Raw genomic sequence first — 22379 nt, 5'->3', positions numbered from 1 at the left:
TAGCAGAAAACGCAATGTTCTGACCAAGATATATTATTTATCATTTTCCCCTTCAATCTACTTTGACAGTCTTCTCATTAAAAGATTATAGGCAGTTTGAGAATTGACAATTATTTCTTTCTTTTTTCACCACTTTGCTGGCACTAAAAGAGCTCTGTAGGACTCAGTTTGAGAATAATTGGCCTAAAGGCCAAGAAGGATATAATTTAATATTTGAAACATTACTGAAATGAGAAGGAAGCATTGCAAACAATGTGCTGGGACAAAAAGTGTAAACAACTGTACTACTTCTCTATGGTAATCAGGACATATGCTTACTTTATCCAGACCACCTATTAGACTCCTTCTTGACTAGATAATGGTTAAATATGATATGCTTGCAATTCTAATTGGAAAACATTAAAAGTGTATTAAAAGGTTATATATATATATATATATATACACACACACACATATATATACACCATGGTTAATAAGCTAATATTTGGAAAAAATGTATTTATATTAAATAATTATATATTCTTTACATATGCATGCTTATGATAAACTCTCATTGTGAGTGAGAAGGCAGAAGCCATACTTATTCCTATTTATATCCAGTATCTTCTTAGTGTACAATATGTGTTTCTTGAAATTTTAATTCAATTCAATAATTTCTGAACATTTATTGTGTGAAAAGAATGAGTTATGCTTAAGATATAATAATAAGTAGGAAATTGAAAAAACTAGTATACTAGTGAAAGAGAAGAGGGTGAATGACTCCAACACAATGGGGAGCTCAGTGCTTATGGCAGAAACACATGCAGATAACAAAGAAAAAACTTAATTTTAAGGACCTATTTATTATTGCATATTATTTATGAAGTTTGAATAAAAGCTATAGGCTTAATATATGAAACAAAGTGGAGAAAAGAGAGGTTAATTCTCCGAGAAATCCAGGTTATATGCTGAACTCTGTTTCTGGAGAAATTGCTTTATGCGATTTAGAAGAGAATGAAAATGGTCAGATGTAAAGTTACTTTAAAGATTATACTCAAAGTTTTGAAACTCATTTGGCATACGATGGAAAATATTGAGACTTTATTTAAAGAGTGAAAGGACATATCAGAATGGTATTCTAGTTTTATAGGTCCAGAGTTGAGGGTATGACTTTAAGGGGTATTTTGGCAGTAAGCAGCAGTGGAGCAGTGTTACTTGCTCAGTCGTGTCTGACTCTTTGTGATCCTATGAACTGTAGCCAGCCAGGCTCCTCTGCCCATTGGATTCTACAGGCAAGAATACTGGAGTGGATTGTCATTCCCTTCTCCAGAGGATCTTCCTGACCCAGGAATTGAACCCAGGTCTCCTGCACTGCAGGCAGATTCTTTACCATCTGAGCTCCAGGGAAGATCCTTTTGACAGTAAACTAGGCATCAAACATAATGAAGTAACATTTCATAGATAATGCAGAGAATGTCTTTGGAGATTGAGCTTGAGATGCAGGGGTCATTTAAGTCTAGGTCCAAATCAACCAAGACCCCACAAGTAACATGAGAGTAGGTGTCGATGCATCAGAATGTACTAGAGAGGATAATGAGGCATCTGTTGGGTGTACAGGAAAACTATGCAGAAAAACTGAGAAATGTAAGCTTGGAAGTCAGGAGAGATTTCAGGTAAGAAAACACGTCTACAATATACAGATCAGAGTAAAAAGAACATTCTTTGCTCAGAGAGTAAAGAGCACAATGGTGTAGGCTTAATGAATCTAGGTGAAAACTACAGTAAAAAAGGGGTGGGGGGAGCTTCAAAAGATAGAAATCTGGAATATTCTAAAGATTTAAGAATAAATAAATAAATCTAAGCACAGAGATACCTTTTAGGAAAAAAAAAAAAAAATCCAAAGATTTAAGAGGAGAAATCGATGGCCATCAAGAGGAGAAGAACCAGTAGTTTCATAAAAGACAAGAGAGGAGAAACTTCATAGATTGTAACACATTTAATGAGTATGAGCCAACAGGAAATTATAAATGTCATACATCACTGGAAATCATGACCACTCTTGTAATAATTGAGGAAGCTTCCCTGGAAGGGGAGAGCAGCATAAATAAAGTAGTAGACCTCTCTTCGATGGTTACATGAAAAGCAGAGTTCTTTATGACAGGTTATAGAGGAAGCATTTGTGGTAAGATAGTCTTGGGACATAACCCAAGACTTTAAACAAGGATGGGGAAGAATTCATTAAAGTGTGGATTCTAGCTACTAGATTACTAAATATGATAAGCAACTAATGCTAAAATGCTGAACTCTGCATGACACAATATGTAAAGGAAAATATACATGCTAAAAATAAAGTTAATATGTCAATATTATCACATTAATATTATGGTATTTCTAACCATTTGGTAATTCTAAACCATATGGTATTTCTAACCATTTCTGATAAAACATGGGCCACTGGGGAAGGGAAAGGCAAACCACTTCAGTATTCTTGCCTTGAGAATCCCATGAACAGTATGATAAGGCAAAAAGATGGGACACTGAAAGATGAACTCTGGGTCAGTAGGTGCCCAATATGCTACTAGAAATAAGTGGAGTAATAACTCCAGAAAGAATGAAGAGCCAGAGCCAAAGCAAAAACAACACACAGTTGTGGATGTGACTGGTGATGGAAGCAGGGTTCAATGCTGTAAAGAGCAATATTGCATAGGAACCTGAAAAGTTAGGTCTATGAATCAAAGCAAATTGGAAGTGGTCAAAAAGGAGATGGCAAGAGTGAACATCGACACTTTAGGGATCAGCGAACTAAAATGGACTGGAATGGGTGAATTTAACTCAGATGACCATTACATCTATTGCAGCAGGCAAGAATCCCTTAGAAGAAATGGAGTAGCCATCATGGTCAACAAGAGTCCAAAATTCAGTCGTTGGATGCAATTTCAAAAAGGACAGAATGATCACTGTTTCCAAGGCAAATCATTCAGTATCACAGTAATTCAATCTATGCCCCAACCAGCAATGCTGAATAAGCTAAAGTTGAACAGTTCTATGAAGATCTACAAGACCTTCTAGAACTAACACTCAAAAACAGATGTTCTTTTCATTATAGGTGACTGAAATGCAAAAGTAGGAAGTCAAGAAACACCTGGACTAACAGGAAAATTTGGCCTTGGAACACAGAATGAAGCAGGGCAAAGACTAATAGAGTTTTGCCAAAAGAACACACTGGTCACAGCAAACACCCTAATCCAACATCACAAGAGAAGACTCTACACACGGACATCACCAGATGGTCAATACTGAAATCAGATTGATTCTATTTTTTGCAGCCAAAGCTGGAGAATGTCTATACAGTCAGCAAAAGCAAGACCAGAATAGAACTGTGGCTCAGATCATGAACTCCTTATTGCCAAATTCAGACGTAAATTGAAGAAAGTAGGGAAAACCACTAGACCATTCAGGTATGACCTAAATCCAATCCCTTATGATTATACAGTAGAAGTGACTAATAGATACAATGGATTTTATCTGATAGAGTGCCTGAAGAACTATGGATGGAGATTCATGACATTTCACAGGATGCAGGGATCAAGACCATCCCCAAGAAAAAGAAATGCAAAAAAGGCAAAATGACTCTCTGAGGAGGCCTTGCAAATAGCTATTAAAAGAAGAGAAGTGAAAAGGAAAGGAGAAAAGGGAAAATATACCCATTTGAATGCAGAGTTCCAAAGAATAGCAAGGAGAGATAAGAAAGCATTTCTCAGTGATCAATGCAAAGAAATAAGGGGAAACAATAGAATGGGAAAGACTAGAGATCTCTTCAAGAAAATCAGAGATACCAAGGGAACAGTTTATGCAAAGATGGGCACAATGAAGGACAGAAATGGTATTGACCTAACAGAAGCAGAAGATATTAAGAAGAGGTAGGAAGAATACAAAGAAGAATGATGCAAAAAATATCTTCATAACCCAGATAATCATGTAGTGTGATCACTCACCTAGAGCCAGACAACCTGGAATGAGAAGTCAAGTGGACCTTAAGAAGCATCACTACAAATTAGTGGAGGTGATAGAATTCCAGTTGACCTATTTCAAATCCTAAAATATGATACTATGAAATAGCTGCACTCAATATGCCAGGAAATTTGGAAGGTGGGAGAAGAAAGGGACGACAGAGAATGAGATGATTGGATGGCATCACCGAGTCAATAGCCATGAGTTTAATTAAACTCCAGGAGTTGGTGATGGGTAGAGAGGCCTGGAGTGCTGTAGTCCATGGGGTTGCAAAGAGTCAGACACAACTGAGCGACCAAACTGAATGAATTTAACTGAACCAGGGACAATTTACTCAACAATAAATCCAACTAGTCAAAATGTATGGAACTGTTCAACACTGAAAAGAATTATGTAAGGATTTACTGTCTTTGTCTTTAATAGAAAATCAAGATAATTGAACCATGATCCTACACTCTCCAAATTCTGCAGTTTTCCATAATACTAGAAATCTTCAACCACATAGGCATAACAACTTTAAGAGAGTCAGAAAGTAAGAATAAATTTACACTATCAGAAGAATTTTATCTCATCCAAGTTTATGTCATTTTTATTAAAATAGAGTTTAGCATATACTAGGTCACCATCATAAAGAATCTGCCTGCCAGTGTAGGCAACATGGGTTCAATCCCTGGGTCAGGAAGATCCTCTGGAGAAGAAAATGGAAACTCACTCCAGTATTCTTACCTGGGAAGTCCCATAGACTGAGGAGCCTGGCAGGCTACAGTCCATGCAGTACCAAAAGAGTTGGGTACAACTTGTTGACTAAACAGAACAAGATTCAGTGGCTATTTACCTAATTAATAAATACATCATAATTAACTCAGGGCTACAAATTGCTTTAGTGCCCCTGAGACACCAAATTCATATTATTTTTTATTATATCTTTGTTCATGGGCTAAACACTGTACTAGACTACCTTTTAAATTTTTTATGAGCTGATGAAATATGCATGCATGGCAGTAGAACTAAGGATGGTTTCTCAAATTAGGAATACCACTGAGGCGATTAGAAAATTTCACTCAACCCAGAAGGTGAGCAGGTGTCAAAGCTTTCAAAATCTGAAGAATTAGTTCAGGAAAGGAACAGCAAGCATGTAATTAGAGTCATAATGTCCTGTTTAGCTGGCATAAATAGTTAGTTCTCTTGCTCTGTATACAAGATCTTATTTATTGAAATTCCAGAAATTTTAGCACAGCATGGAAATAGCAAAGGAAATAGAAAAAAAGAAAAAGAAGAAAGAAAAAAATACAGACATAAACTCAGCAATTTGAATGTGAAACTTAAAAACTAGCTACACTTCTTAACCCTTGGGATCCAAAGTGGATCGAAAATGGCATATAAAAGAGCACATGAAAACCTGATGCCACTGCTATTGCTGATTTTGTTTTCCTACGATGGTGACAATAAAATGTCCTTTCCCTTATGCTCTCTGTACAGGATGACTTCTACACTCTTCCCATTAGAACACAGCATATACTTCTACTACCTGAATCTGACAGAGCTTTGACTATAGCAGAAGTGACACTGCAAATTACAAGTCTAATTCATAAACATTCTGTCTAATTCTTTTGGGAAGCTTCTTCTTAGAAGCCAGCACCTTGATGTGAGGAAGCTCAAATAGCCCAGGAAAAACCTACATGGAGTGGAAATGAAGCCTCCAGCTCACAGCCCTCATCACTGAGCTGGAGCCCATAGCCAGAATCAACTTGCTAAGTTTACTATTTGGAAAGTGGTTCCCAGCCCTTGGGCTTCCGAGATGGTGCTAGCAGTGAAAAACCCGGCTACCAGTGTAGGAGATGTAAGAGATGTGGGTTCAATCCCAGGTTCAGGAAGATCCCTGGAGGAAGACATGATAACCCACTTCAGCAAACTTGCCTGGAGAATCCCATGGGCAGATGAGCCTGGTGGCCTACAGTCCATGGTGTCGCAAAGAATCAGACACAACTAAAATAATAGAACACACACACACAGAGCCCTTAGCCAAAGTGTCCTAGCTGATACTGTGTAGAGCAGGAATGAGGTGTTCCCTCAGATATGCCAGAATTGTGGTTTTATGAACAAATTTAAAGATTGCAATTTGAAGCCACTAAATTGTGGTGCTTTGTTATGCATTGATTGATAACCAGAATAAGTGCCTAATTTTGCAAGTAAACATATCTAATTTTTTCTACATGCCAATAAAAATATAATGTTTGATGAATAAATATTTGCTGTAAGTATTTAACTCTCTAAAATTAAAATTCTTGTTTCACAGAATGTTCAAGGATGGATTGATCTGTTAAAAATGATGATGAAGAATAAACTTTGGTCATTCTGTGATTTATAGAATATCCTTTAATTCAAGATATATGATTTCAAAAGAAAATACTGTTAGTTTATTAACTATATAAGGCTAAGTCACTTAAATTCTGTATTCCAGAGATCTCATTTATAAAATGACCATTACAGTGGTAACTATCTGAAAGGATTTAAGTTAATATGTTTGTATAATTTAGCACAGTTCATGACAAACTGAGCAATCTAAATAGTCATTAGTCATTATTATCATTTACCACAAATCTGGAACATGGCTTTATCTCTAGCATGAAATGGCATAGGAATTAGAGATGCTTAATCTATAAGGTGGGGCAAAGAGGAAATTATGCTCAAAGATCCTTATAAAGTCAATATATTTTGCTTCTCAAGCAGTAACCTCTGTCTTTACTTCTCTCATTACATCAAGTATTGTTAAACATTCATCACACTGGTTTATTGATTTTAGTCTTATTAGGTCAGTATTCCCCTTCTCTTGGGATCTCACTGATATACCAGCTACTTAAATTAGCTCAGAAAAATAGATTGAAACTAAAAATATTTTTGTCATGATTTCAATTAAGCCTTTCAAACAAAAGTTCAATGTTCCCATTATTAAGTCTTCTCACTAATATTCAACAAAATAATATCATGACCTACAACTTTAGGTAACCTATAAATATTTGTCTAGACAAACTCTCCATTAGCCTTTCTGTCTGCAAAATTATTCCATTTAGCTTAAAAATAATATTATTTTCTTCACTCAGTACACATTATAACATTTATCCATTTTTTAGTTTTTTTTTTTTCATGCAAACCAACTAGACTAGTAATCATTTATTCCAGCAAACACAAAAGTGATTTTCAACCATTTAAGAGCTATTGCTAGTAAAGCAAGTGGGTAAAATATTGGATAAAGTAATATGTAAAATATTCGGTAAGAACTCTTGAAAGTGACTGGAATGCAATCTAATTTGCACTTAGAAGTAATCTGTGTTCTATTCTTTTTAAAAAAAGAAAAAATGTTCAAATACAGAGAGGATCCTCCAAACTACATTTCTGAAATGTCAGAAATAAAATCAAATATCTCGCAACAAATTCTGACATCACTAGCCATATTGAACCCAGAAGCCTAAATGCTTTTCATAGGAACAGCAAAAACTAATCAAATAGTTGACTCCTAGGAATTTGACTCAGAGAAAGCGATGGCACCGCACTCCAGTACTCTTGCCTGGAAAATACCATGGACGGAGGAGCCTGGTAGGCTGCAGTCCATGGAGTTGCTAAGAGTCGGACACAACAGAGTGATTTCACTTTCACTTTTCACTTTCATGCATTGGAGAAGGAAATGGCAACCCACTCCAGTGTTCTTGCCTGGAGAATCCCAAGGACGGGGGAGCCTGGCAGGCTGCCATCTATCGGGTCGCACAGAGTCGGTCATGGCTGAAGCGACTTAGTGGCAGCAGCAGCAGCAGCAGCAGCAGCAAGAAATTGACTGCTCTAAAAGAGATTTTTTTTAACATTTAAGGAAGAAACTGATATTTTAGCCTAAGCAGGATATCTATTGGGCTTACCAGGTGGCACAGTGGTAAAAAATCTGCCTGCCAAGACAGGAGACACAAGAGACAAAGGTTCAATCCCTGGGTTGGGAAGATCCTATGGAGTAGGAAATGGCAAGCCACTTCAGTATTCCTGACCAGAGAATTCTATGGACAGAGGAGCCTGGCCAGGCTACAGTTCATGGGGTCACAAAGAGTGGGACATGAGTGAGCACACACGTGTACACGCACAGAATATCTATTAGCCTTAAAACTTTTATTCTTAGATATGTATATTTATCACCCAGGCAGGTCTATGGTGTGAATTTTAGGCTGACACCAATGTATGGATTTATTTGAATTTTTTTTTAAATGAAGAATTGAATATAGAAAATATGTACACGACTTAGCTTTTGTTTCTTTGAAATACATCTTTAATGAATAAATGTTTATATTCAGGATTCATTAGCTCCCCCTCCAAACAGCCAAGCATAATCTCCAATAATATATCAAGATTCTAAAAGACAAAAGGGCATCCTGTTAACATATGTGTCCTCTGACTTAGGGCTGAATGTTGACAAGTGAATATAGGAAAATGCTGGGGTTGTTTCTTGGAGTTTCCAAGTATATGATGTCAACTGATCTTTGTTATGCTTTATACATGGGGAAAAAAAAAAAAATCAGAGGCAAATGGGCTGCTACTTCAGGTTGTTGTTGTTCACTCACTCAATTGTGTCTGACTATTTGTGACGCCATGGACCACTAGGCTTCTGTGTCCTTCCCTATTTCCTGAAGTTTGCACAAATTCATGTCTATTAAGTTGGTGATGCTATCTAATCATTTCATCATCTGCTACGTTACTTCATGACATTCCTTCAATGATATAATTAGACATTATGAATAAAAATTTACCCATACTGTCTCAAAATCGTTTTGGACATAAGCTATTTTCCAATATCCATTTAGAAAAGCATATTATTTTCACCACATATGTGTTCAAAATATTTGAACAGGATCTCATTGGGGGTCACAGAGGTGGCAGTGAAGAGGAAAAGATGAGAGTATGCTTACTGGAGTCCTCAGCTCAGGTATGGCAGCTTGATAGGTGAGTGGGCGACAGTCACGAGTGTTTGGCACGAGGACACATGGAAGAAACATTGGACCCAGGTCATCTCCATCCAGAACGTCCACTGTGAGGGTGGTGGTGGTGGTTCGCCGTTCATTTAGGTTTTGTGCACGGTCCTGTGAGAGAGGGAGAAAAGAAAAAGAACATAAGATGGACTCAATGTTCCTTCCAGCTTGATTACACCATAGACACATTTCTTCCTGACTGTAGGCATCTGACTTCCCTTTTCTTAGAGCATTTACTTTAAAAAACTTGCATTTGTAAATAATTTCTCTGCCCCTTTGAGATGTCAACCTTCTTCTAGCTCAAACTTTTACCAGTTTTATACCCAGGACTCTTTCTCCAGGATCTAAGAATTATCCCTTTGAAATGTAATAATCAAGGAAAATAGAGTTTCTATTAATATCTCCCAGTCCCTGTAGGAGGGTAGGAGCCTAACTTCCATGAAGGTTTTCTCCAAGTCGTGACACCATCTCCTATAACTTTTCCTTTGAGAAGACAGTTAACAAACAAGTTAACAATCAAGATGACTCTCGATTCCTTCATTCCTGTCCCCACCCCAGTATTTTATTTTATTTATGATGCTTCAAGAAATTTAAGTTTATGAAATAAATGTTGCTCATTTTAAAAAAAAGTACGGGGGGGGGGGGAGCGGAGAGAAGAAGAAGAAAAATTAACTGAAGAGGTAAATAAAAGGAAGGAAAGAAGACCTACAAGATCTGCTATACTCTCTTTGGAAAAATGTATTTGTATGTTTCACATAAGATTGCCTGTCACAAATTATAATATTTTGAGAGCCTTCCTTCTCTCCATTTAGCCTTCTAGCATCACTAAAATAACTTGTTTCCAAGTTTATAAATGACAATTGTTTCATTTCTTCATTCTTTGAGACTCTAAAATCTATAATTTCTTTTTTTTTTTCTTTTGAATTGAACAGATATTTTTTTCTTTCTTTTTTACCTTACAATATTATATTGGTTATGCCATACATCAGTGTGTATACCTGTGGCAGATTCATATTGATGTATGGTAAAATCTACAGTTTCTGAGAAGAGTATCCTTGTATCAGTAATGGGAATTACATTTCCATTTTTTCTCTTTTCCACTAACCACAATATTGCCAGAGAACATGGATTTTATTTTATTTTATTGTCTGTTTTGTTTTTCCCATTTTTATGGGTTGCAAAGTGTTCTTTGGTAAGATCTACGGAAGCAGAAGCTCTACTGATGCAATTTTGCAAGGGCAACCTTTCTGGAATACAATAACTTTATGACTCTGAAACCAAGTAGGACCTTGTGGGGCCCTACCATGTACAAATCCGGTTCGTGTTCCCCATTTCTTATTTGCAGGAAATAGATTTCATTCAGCTTCTTTGACCTTCTCGGAGTTCCAAAGGGAGATTCAAACAATTACTAATTAGAAGAGTGAGGGAATGCAGAAATAAAGGAAGAGCAACCAAGAAATAATAGTGCAGTGATAAAGTGAAACCTGGTTCCTCCTCAAGTAATATATATAACAATATCTTTGAGTTCTTCTGCAGGAAACAAGGCCCCAGCAGGTGGAGAATTGTAACTTCAGGTGAGCACAAGATTCCTAGAATACTATCCTGTTACCTCAACACCAATCAATCAGAAAGACAGAGTGGACAATAACAAAGACTCTGATCCCCACCTCAAATGATTATCTGTGATAAGCTTCCCTTTCTCCCTTTAAAAACTTTCACAACAGAGCAGAATCTTTAGTACTGGTTCCTGGACACAATTCTGTCTTCTTCCAGCTTTCCTGACTCCTGAATAAAGCAACCTTTCTTTTCCTACCAGCAACTGTCTTTTGAGCATTATCTTTCAACTGGTAAGCAGCAGAACATGAGTTTGGTAAAAAAACTCTTGTATTCTTTGATGTTTAATTTATCAAATTATTATTTACAAATTATTTTAAATTAGATTAAAGACATTAGAGATTGATCATACACAGAAAGAGGCCTTTTCAGAGTTTCCCTTAACTTATTAAAAGCAGAAACATTTGCAAGTGAAGCTGCCATAAAAATGTTCTCTGGGGGAGTTTTGTAGCCATGAGAAAAGAAACAAAGATAAGATAAACACTAGAATCTACATAAACAAACATCATCACAAGCTTTCTTTACCTCCTACTTATTCCCTAGAAACCTACTCATTCTTTAGCTGCTTAGGAAGCAACTTCATTTGCTTGCTTTCTTACACATATAACAATACTTTATTCTTTTCACTTGTTAATCTGTTTGGGGTTTTTTTTTATATGTATATTTATGGCTGTGATGGGTCTTCCTTGCAGATAGGGGGCTTTGTCTAGTTGTGGAGAGTAGGAGCTCCTCTCCAGCTGCAGTGTGTAGCCTTCTCGCTGTGGTGGCTGCCCTAGTTGTGGAGCATGGGCTCTAAGGCACTCAGGCTTCCATCGTCGCTGCATGTGGTCTCAGTTGTTGTGGTTCCCAGGCTCTTGAGCACAGACTCAATTACTGTGGTGAGGTAGATAGATGTCTAATAGTTTGGCCACCTGATGCGAAGAACTGACTCACTGGAAAAGACCCTGATGCTGGGAAAGATTGAAGGAAGGAGAAGGGCATGATAGAGGATGAGGCGGTTGGATGGCGTCATCGACTCAATGGACATGAGTCTGAGCAAGTTCCAGGAGTTGGTGATAGACAGGGAAGGCTGGTGTGCTGCCATCCATGGGGTCGAAAAGAGTCAAACATGACTGAGCCACTGAAATAACTGTCTGAAAATTGCAAGGCTGTCATTGTAGGGATAAGACTCCAGTTCTTTTTTAATTCTAACTCTTACTCTCATACAAACATCTCACTCCATTAACCTAAAGCTATACCCTTTGTTCCAATTTCCTGACTTTTAGAGGAATGTGTCCTTGGTCTGGCAGGTCATAAAACATCCAGACGCAAAACAAGGTATTCAGTAATTGTTGACCAACTTGTCAAGACGGAAAACACAAGGTGGACCATTAACTTTTAGCTCATACATCTGGTCCCTATTTGGTCTTTAAAAGATGGCCTGCAGTCATGAGAAAGGGTCATGGAATGATAACTCAATGTCTATGAAAACCCAAGGACAGGGGGATTAAAAAAAAAAAAAAGCCATAAAAATAACAGATTGGAAGTAGGGACTTTCAAACTAATTGGTCAGAAATTACATACATCAGGAACGTGAGCCAATCAAAAATGAATAGATCAGTACTGGTAAAGATATAAACTGCTATAGTTCAGTTCAGTTCAGTCACTCAGTCATGTCTGACTCATTGCGACCCCGTGGACTGCAGCATGCCAGGCTTCTCAGAGCTTGCTCAAACTCATGTCCATTGAGTCAGTGATGCCATCCAACCATCTCATCCTGTGTCATCCCCTTCTCTTGCCTTCAATCTTTGCAAGCATCAAAGTCTTGTCTAATGAGTTAACCCTTCACATCAGGTAGCCAAAGTACTGGAGCTTCAGCTTCAGCATCAGTCCTTCCAATGAACATTCAGAGTTGATTTCCTTTAGAGTGACTGGTTTGATCTCCTTGCAGTCAAAGGGACTCTCAAGTGTCCTCTTCAACAACCACAGTTCAAAAGCATCAATTCTTTGGTACTCAGCTTTCTTTATGGTCCAACTCTCACATTCATACATGACTACTGGGAAAGCCATAGCTTTGAATATATGGACCTTTGCTGGCAAAGTAATATCTTTGCTTTTTAATATGCTCTCTAATTTGAGGTAGAAATTACTAGGCAGTCAGTATAGAACTCTGAGACCTCAGTCTTCTTTTCAGTAAAAATCCTGGTCCATTGTCCTAAATTCCTGGAATATGTGTTTAGTCTGATAGATTATTAGCACTCAGATCCAGGAAAGGGCAGTAATTAAATTATATTCCATATGCTTGGAGGAAAAACAACTGGTGATCATTAATCTTAAGCCAATCAGTTCAATTAAGTTCAGTCATGGCAAAGTAATATCTCTGCTTTTTAATATGCTGTCTAGGTTGGTCATAGCTTTTGTTCCAAGCAGCAAACATATTTTAATTTCATAGCTGCAGTGATTTTGGAGCCCATGAAAGTTAAGTCTGTCACTGTTTCCATTGTTTCCCCATCTATGTGCCATGAAGTGATGGGACTGGATGCCATAATCTTAGTTTTCTGAATGTTAAGTTTTAACTCAACTTTTTCACTCTCCTCTTTCACTTTCATCAAGAGGCTCTTTAGTTCTTCTTCACTTTCTGGCATAAGGTGGTGTTATCTGTATATCTGAGGTTATTGATATTTCTCCCAGCAATCTTGATTCCAGCCTGTGCTTTATCCAACCTGGCATTTCACATGATGTACTCTGCACACAAGCTAAATAAGCAAGGTGACAATATACAGCCTTGACATACTCCTTTCCCTATTTGTAATCAGTCTGTTGTTCCATGTCCAGTTCTAACTGTTGCTTCTTGACCTGAAGATTTCTTGACCATACATATTTCTCAGGAGACAGGTCTTAAATTCTTTAAGAATTTTCCACAGTTTATTTCAATCCACACAGTCAGTCTTTGATGTAGTCAATAAAGCAGAAGTAGCTGTTTTTCTGGAACTCTCTTGCTTTTTCAATGATCCAATCAGTTCAGTTCAATTCAGTTGCTCAGTCATGTCTGACTCTTTGCAACCCCATAGACTGCAGCTCACCAAGTTTCCCTGTCTGTCACCAATCCCCAGAGTTTACTCAAACTCATGTCCATTGAGTGGTGATTCCATCCAACCATCTCATCCTCTGTCCTCCCCTTCTCCTGCCTTCAATCTTTTCCAACATCAGGATCTTTTCAAATGAGTCAGCTCTTCACATCCAGTGGCCAGAATATCGGAGTTTCAGCTTTAGCCAGAGTCCTTCCAATGAACATTTAGGACTGATTTCCTTTAGAATGGACTGGTTGGATCTTCTTGCAGTCCAATGGACTCTCAACAGTCTTTTCCAACACCACAGTTCAGAAGCATCAATTCATTGGCACTCAGCTTTCTTTATAGTCCAACTCTCACATTCATATATGACTACTGGAAAAGCCATTAGATGATCCAATGGATTTTGGCAATTTGATCTCTGGTTCATAAGCCCATACATCTGGTCTATTGTAAAATGGCCAGAGGATATAAAAAAGGGTGGTGACTTAATCCAAGGATCAAGAGAGGGCAAAAAGATGTCAAGTATCTTGATCTTTAAATTAATTGGTTAGAAATACTGTGATTTAAGGACGGATATAAAAACTGCTGTAAGTCCTACCTTGGGGGGACTCTATTACCCCTCTCAGCATCTACACTGAGAGCTTTGTACTTTCCTCTGCTTTAATAAATCCTATTTGCTTGCTACTGTGAATGTTGCCTGTTTATGGATTCCACTTTTCAGACAAGAACTCAGATTCCCATCTTAGTTTATCATGGCTTTTCTTCCAAGGAGCAAGTGACTTTTAATTTCATGGCTGCAGTCACCATCTGCAGTTATTTTGGAGCCCAAGAAAATAAAGTCTGTCACTATTTCCATTGTTCCCCCATCTATTTGCTATGAAGTGATGGGACCGTATGCCATATTTTTTTCTGAATGTTGAGTTTTAAACCACCTTTTTGCGGTCATGTCACCTCTTGTCAGTGTCTGTACTGGGAGTTTTATACTTCTCTCTCCTTTAATATAAACTCTACTTGGGTGAGGGTTTGCATGTTCATGAAGTTCTCCATGAACAAGAACTTGGATTCCTGTTTCAGTGGTACACAGGGTTAGTTGCTCTGAACCATATGAGATCTTCCTGGACCAGGGATTGAACCTGTGCCCCCAGCACTGCAAGGCAGTTTTTTAACCACTGAACCACCAGGAAAGCCCTTTGGTTTTGTTTTATTTTGGTTTTGGTCAGTCTAATACAAAAGTCTCTGATTAGTAAATCTAAGAGGACAGAGAAAAATATTTTTCTTTCTCAAGAACAGAATAAACATATTGAGATTGTACTGATAATCATGATTGGTTAAATTTTTATTTACTTTTAAAAATTTATTATTAACTTTTGGCCTCACTGCATGTCTTGTGGGATCTTAGTTCCCTAACTAGAGGTTGATCCCAGGCCCTTGGCAGTGAGGGAGCAGATTCCTAACCACTGGCTTGCTAGGGAATTCTCCTGATTTGTTAAATACATAAGTATATAATTTTATATAATTTTTAAGTCCTCTATTAACTGTTTTAAAATTTCCATGTCTGTTTATTATATCTAGTACAGCTGAACATATATTAGGGGTAACGAATGACATGTGAGATAATTTTGGTCTACAAATAAGAATTTTAAATTATACTTTAAACTTATGAACTGAGTATAAATAGAAAAGTCTTAATTTAAGTTCTTTTTTTTTAGAAAACACATCAAACCTACTATTTTAAATTATGATCATAATATAGGGAAGTAGAATTTGCCACCCCCAAATATGTCTCTTTGGTATAAAGATTATTTTAGGCTGATTATTTTTAAGAAACTGAAGGCACAAAGGAAGCTTTGAAAACTGAGAAATAGTCAGCCTTTTGTAAGGGATATTTACATATACAAGGGAAATCTTTTGTAAAGGTGTCTCCTTGGCTATACTTGGAAGAGGGAGCTGATCTTATCACTAGCAACTTAAATATGCATATCAACTTTTGTTGTTGTTTACTCACTAAGTTCTGCCTGACTCTTTTGCAACCCTATGGAATTAGGCCTCCAGGATCCATGAAATTTTACAGGCAAGAATGGAGTGTGTTGCCATTTCCTTCTCCGGGGGACACACCCAGGGATCAAACCCATGTCTCCTGCAATGGTAGGCAGATTCTTTACCACTCTGCCACCTGAGTTCCTTTAACTAAACTTCTACCCTCAATATCTTCTGTGTTTAGCTAAAGATGACACTCAAGGTAAGGGCTTCTGCCATACTGGGTGTTAGGACCAAACAGGCGCCATGATAGGCTTCAGGGGCCAAGGTAGGCCTAGGTCTCCTTTACAGAGGGGCTGAGTTATTGCCAAGGAGGAGCTGGGGTCATCTTCTACCGGCGCCAGGACTCGACCAATCAGTATACTCCCTGTAGCCTGGTTCAAGCCTATCAGGACGAGGATGAAAATCCCCTAAAAAAGCCTATGAGAAAATCTAGCCAATTAGTAGATGCTAAGGAACCCTTGCAACCAATCGGCCCCTGCCAACTCCCTGTCTTTGTCTTAAACCTAAAATACTGCTGTAATTCAGGGCTCAGGGCCCTTGCTCCACTCCACTGTGCTGGATGTGACTTGGGTCCTAGCTCGAGCTAGAAATAAAGCCCCTTTTTGCTTTTGCATTGCCATCTTGTTTTCTCAGCTGTGGGGACTCAGACTGTGGGCATAACACTGGGAAGTAGTTACCCTGTTTTCCTGAGTCTTCCCCATGTATACAAAAGGTATGTGTATGTGTTAGTTGCATCTGACTCTTTGAGGCCCCATGGACTGAAAAGCCCCCCAGGCTCCTCTGTCCATGGAATTCTCTAGGCAAGAATACTGGAATGGGCAGCCATTCCCTTCTCCAAGGTATCTTCCTAACCTAGGGATTGAAACCAGGTCTTCTGCATTATAGATTCTTTACCATCCAGGCCACCGGGGAAGTCGTATATGTGATACAACTTTGTCTTTTTTCCATTAATCTGTTTTATGGCAATGTGATTATTAGACCAACCAAAGAACCTAGAAGGGTAGAATGGAAAAATTTTCCACCTCTACAATTGTGTAGAATGTAGTTTTCAAAAAAGATGGTTTCAATTAAAATTTAAGAAAGATATTTAATTAATACCATTTTATGTAATATTGGATGTGCCACATTCCAATGGTGATTTCCTTGGTTCTTACCTTTCTCAAGGGTAAGAATTCACTCTAGAGGCATGGTGTTGTTCAGTTGTTAAGTCATGTCCATGTTTGCAATACATGGAATGTAACAGTCCAGGCTTTCCTGACCTTCACTATCTCTTGAGTTTTCTCAAATTCATGTCCACTGAGTCAGTGATCCTATCTTATCATCTTGTTGAAGGCAGTCAGTGTAGTACACTGAGACCTTGTTTTCAATAAATATCTCCCTCCATTAACCTAAAGTTATACCCTTTGTTCCAAATTCCTGGAAACTATTATCCTTGGTCTGATAAACTATTAGCAACTCAGTAGCACTTTGATCCCAGGGAGGGCAGTAATTAACTTCTGTTCCATATGCCTGAGGGGAAAACAACTGTTGATCATTAATCTTTTAGCCCATACATCAGGTCTATTGCAAAATGGCCAGGAGGTATGAAAAAGAGTGATGACTTGATCCGAGGATCAAGAGAAGACTTTAAGCTAAACATTTTGACCTTTAAAATGATAGGTTAGAAATTATATATTTTAAGGACAGGAGCCAATCAAAAATGTACAGATTAATACTGGCAAGGATATAACCTGTTGTAAGTCCCACTTTGGGGGGACTCTTTATCCCCTCTCAATGTCTATGCTGAGAGCTTTGTACATTCCTTCTCTTTAATAAATTGTATTCACTTGTCACTGTGAGTGTTCTTTCTTTACTGTGAAGTTCTTTCTTAGGCTCTGTTAACCAAACTTCTGATTCCCATTTCATCATCCTCCACCCTCTTTTCCTTTTGCCTTCATTCTTTCCAAGCATCGGGGCCTTTTCCAAGGAGTCAGCTCTTTGCGTCAGGTTGCCAAGTATTGGAGTTTCAGCATCAGTCCTTCCAATGAATGTTCAGAGTTAATTTCCTTTAGGAATGACTGGTTTTGAAACTGTTTACCTCAGTTTGGGACTTGAACCCATGAGCCAAGACTCAAACCTAACCAAAACCCAGTTTGGTACTCAAACTCCCATGGCTTGGACTTCAACTCAGACAAAACCCACAGTCTTCCAACCGAGATCACAGACCTGGTTTTAGGACCTAGTGAAGCTTAGGTTCTTGATGTTTCATCATGGAAATAGAAATAAAGGGATAGGTAAGAAGCGGATTTATTCAGAGAGAAGCACACTCCATAGACAGACTGTGGGCCATCACATGGGGTGAGTGCAGCTGCTTTGAGTTATGGCATAGTTAGTTTTTATGAGCCTGGTAATTTCATAGGCTAATGAGTGGGAAGATTATTCCAACCATTTGGGGGAAAGGGTAGAGAAAATTGGGCCACTACCCGCATTTTGGTCTTTTGGTACCTTGACCTGTCATGGCTCCTCTGGATATGTCATTTAGCTTGCTGAATGAAGATCAAGGTTTAGTTGAAGGTGACTTGTACGCCATCTTGGACCCATTTGATTCTAATAGATTTATGGTTTGTCTTGGGGTATGAAATTCTTTCAAACTTTGTACCCTGTCCCATTCCCTCCTGTTTCAGTTTCAACTCTTTGCAGTCCATGGGACTCTTGAGAGTTTTCTCCAGAACAGTTCAAAAGCATCAATGTTTCAGCACTCAGCCTCTTTTATGGTCCACCTTTTACATCCATACATAACTATGGAAAAAGCATAGCTTTGATTAAATGGATCTTTGTCAGCAAAATGATGTCTCTGTTCTTAATACACTATCAAGATTTACTATATCTGTCAAGGCAAGGAGCAAGCATCTTTCAATTTCATGGCTGCAGTCACAATTCCCAGTGATTTTGGAAACTGAGAAAATAAAATATGTCACTGCTTATACTATTTCCCCTTCTATTTGCCATGAAGTTATGGAACTGGATGCCATGATCTTACTTTTTTGAATGTTGAGTTTTAAGTCAGGTTTTTCACTCTCATCTTTCACTTTCAAGAGACTCTTTAGTTCCTCTTCATTTTCTGCCATTAGAGTGGTATCATCTGCCTATCTGAGGTTTTTGATATTTTTCCTGGCAATCTTGATTCCAGCTTTTGATTCATCCAGCCTGGTATTTCACATAATGTACACTACTTGTAAGTTAAATGAGCAGGGCGACAATATACAGCCTTGATATACTGCTCCCAATTTTGAATCTGTCCATTTTTCCATGTCCAGTTATCACTGTTGCTTCTTGTCAGGAGGCAGGCAAGGTGATCTGGTATTCCCATCTCTTAAAAAATTTTCTACAGTTTGTTGTAATCCACACAGTAAAAGGCTTTAGTGTAGTCAATGAAGAATAAGTAGATATTCTTCTGGAATTTACTTGCTTTCTTTATGATCCAGTGAATGTTGGAATTTGATCTCTGGTTTCTCTTCTTTTTCTAAATCCAGCTTGAACATCTGAAAGTTCTCTGTTCAGGTTAGGTTGAAGCCTAGCTTGAAACATTAGCCTGCTAGCTTGTGAAATGAGTGCAACTGTATGATAGTTTGAACATTCTTTGGCACTGCCCTTCTTTGGGATTGGAATGAAAACTGACCTTTTCCAGTCCTGCGGTCACTGGTGAGTTTCCCAAATTTGCTGGCATATTGGGTGCAGCACTTTCATAGCATCATCTTTTAGGATTTTAAATAGCTTGGCTGGAATTCCATTACCTCCACTAGCTTTATTCAGAAAAATGCTTCATAAGGTCGACTTGACTTCACACTCCAGGATGTCTGGCTTTAGGTGAGTGACCACACCATTATGATTATCCTGGGCATTAGTACCTTTTTCGTATAGTTCTGTGTATTCTTGCATCTGTTTTTAATCTCTTCTGTTTTTGTTAGATCCTTGCCGTTTATGTCCTTTATTGTGTCTAAATTTTCTTGAAATGTTCCCTTGGTATCTTCAATTTTCTTGAAGAGATCTCTAATCTTCTCAATTTTATTGTTTTCCTCTATTTTTGCATTTTTCATTGAAAAAGGCTTTCCATATCTCTCCTTGCTATTCTTTGGAACTCTGCATTCATATGGGTGTATCTTTCTTTTTCTCCTTTGCCTTTTGTTTCCCTTCTTTTCTCAACTTTTTGTAAGGCCCCCTCAGACAACTACTTTGCCTTCTTGAATTTCCTTTTCTTTGGGATAGTTTTGGTCATTACCTCCTGTACAATGTTATGAATCTGTTTCCATAGTTCTTCAGGTACTCTGTCTATCAGATCTAATCCTTTGAATCTATTTGTCACTTTCACTGTATAATCATAAGAGATTTGATTTATCTCATACTCGAATGGCCCAGTGGTTCCCCTACTTTCTTCAATTTAAGTCTGAATTTTACAATAAAGAGTTCATGATCTGAGCCACAGTCAGCTCCTGGTCTTATTTTTGCTGACTGTATAGAGCTTCTTCATCTTTGGCTGCAAAGAATATAATCAGTCTGATTTTGGTATTAACCATCTGATGATGTCTATGTATAGAGTTGTCCCTTGTGTTTTTGGAAGAGGGTATTTGCTATGACCAGTGTGTTCTCTTGTCAAAACTATGTTAGCCTTTGACCTGCTTCATCCTGTACCCCAAGGCCAAATTTGCGTGTCATTCCAGGTACTGCTTGATTTCCTAGTTTTGAATTCCCCTATGATGAAAAGGACATCTTTTTCTAGTGTAAGCTCTAGAAATTCTGAGAGTTTGTCACAAACTGTTTGACTTCAGCTTCTTAGACATTAGTGGTTGGCACATAGACTTGGATTACTCTGATGTTAAAAGGTTTGCCTTGGAAAGGAATTGAGACATTTCTAAAGTTTTTCAAGATAGAACACATATACTGCATTTCAGACTCTTCCATATGTTTGTTACACAGATTTAAATGCAAGCCTTCTCCACTGATAAGTTTCTAGAGATTTACAAACATCCTTGCCTTCTTGGTACAGATAGAAAGATACCCTTTACAACCGGAGTTTTTACTTGTAAATGAAAATTCTTCTATTAGTTTTTAGAGCTTCTTTTCTGCCTGCTGTGTTTTTTGTTTATTACTCAGCCCAAAATACTTCTTATGCTTGCTGAAATAAAATTAATAATTTAGGAAATGAGAAAATTTCTTCCCCTTTAGTGTGTACTGTACATATTACATGTTCTTTCTAATCTCATCAAGGATCACAACTCCTTAGGAGATAACCCTCCTTCTTAATCATGTAAGGAGTCATGAGGATCAATGGCCAATTACTCTTTGTACGTGTAGGTTGTGTAAATTGTCTATAATACACCATTTAATATATAACCCTTTGTCCCAGAAACTTATATGTAACTATGCTTTGACCTCTGATGGGCAGAATAGCTCTTCATGCTCTCTGAGAGATTGTCCCTGGGTTATAATCTTCACTTTGGTAAATAAAATTTTCCATAACTTTCTTAGATTGACCGATTAATATTTTGTATACATGCTAAAGAGATACACTTTGGGCTGACACATTCTGCTCCTTTTCACTACTACATGTGAAACACACTAAGAAAAACTACCAAAACTACCAACTTGATTAATATATACATAGACATTTTCCAGAATTTGTCACCAATAAATACAATATAAATAGAGATATGAAAATAGGCTAATTTGCAAGTCTCTGGAAGGTGCTTTTAATCCATAATTCTCTTTTCACAGTTCAGAACCAAATTTGATCTTAAAATATTGCCTAAAACAAAGCCCCCAACAATTCTAATAAAAGCTAAAAAGAAAGAAATATTTTGCTCTTCTAGTAAAATGCTTGCTTTTTGTGACTCTTCTGAATAAAGGAAATAGCATTGTAAATTGGGGGTGGTATAAATAAAGCATAATTGTTTCCATAAATATTTTATGTGATTTTATTAAGTTTATATTTTCATTCATTGCTATGTGTAAATCCAATACATATTAAAAACTACCCCCCTCAAATCCTTCCTTCTATTCTATTTTCCTTCCTTATTTCTTTCTATCATTTTAAAAATAAGATAATACTTTAAAAATTTAAACATTTAAAAATATCACTAGTTAAGGACTGTGACTATAACTGGCAAGCAAGGATGCATCTCCTTTAAGAGTTAATCAAGTTTGACTGTCTAACTTGTATTTTCTCAGTGTGCATTATTTACATATCACTTATAAAGTTGCTAACATTCAACATTTAATTATATGAAACTGTTACCAGGTCCAAGCTCGATCTGCTTACTACACTACAGGCCAGTGAATCTGAGAGACGAGGTGTTGAGGCAAGGAAGAGACTTTAATCAGAGAGCCGGCAGACTGAGAAGATGGCAGGCTAGTGCCTAAAAATAACCACCTTATTGGGGTCTGGATGCCAGTTTCTTTTATAGATTAGAGATGAGGGGAGGTGAGGAAGCAAAGTAAAAAGGACCTTAATCTTTCAAAACATCTCCTAGAATGACTGTGGCACAGACCATGAACTCCTTATTGCCAAATTCAGACTTAAATTGAAGAAAGTAGGGAAAACCACTAGACCATTCAGGTATGACCTAAATCAAATCCCTTACAATTATACAGTGGACATGACTAATAGATTCAAGGGATTAGATCTGACAGACAGAGTGCCTGA

The 22379-nt window shown here is 37.6% G+C and overlaps 1 protein-coding gene across 14 annotated transcripts in view; it reads right to left on the bottom strand.

The window, feature by feature from the left end:
• Positions 1–22379, bottom strand: part of PCDH15 (protocadherin related 15) — an 874382-nt gene that overhangs the window by 466056 nt on the left and 385947 nt on the right. For all 14 annotated transcript variants that reach the window (XM_068961317.1, XM_068961319.1, XM_068961315.1 and 11 more), the window contains one exon: positions 8934–9104. In XM_068961317.1, coding sequence (XP_068817418.1) covers positions 8934–9104 — 171 coding nt within the window. The remainder of the gene's footprint in view (positions 1–8933; positions 9105–22379) is intronic.

The sequence above is a fragment of the Capricornis sumatraensis genome, chromosome 23 (assembly GCF_032405125.1).
Source record: "Capricornis sumatraensis isolate serow.1 chromosome 23, serow.2, whole genome shotgun sequence".
Taxonomy (NCBI): Eukaryota; Metazoa; Chordata; class Mammalia; order Artiodactyla; family Bovidae; genus Capricornis; species Capricornis sumatraensis.
This window is presented reverse-complemented; position numbering and strand designations above follow the sequence as displayed.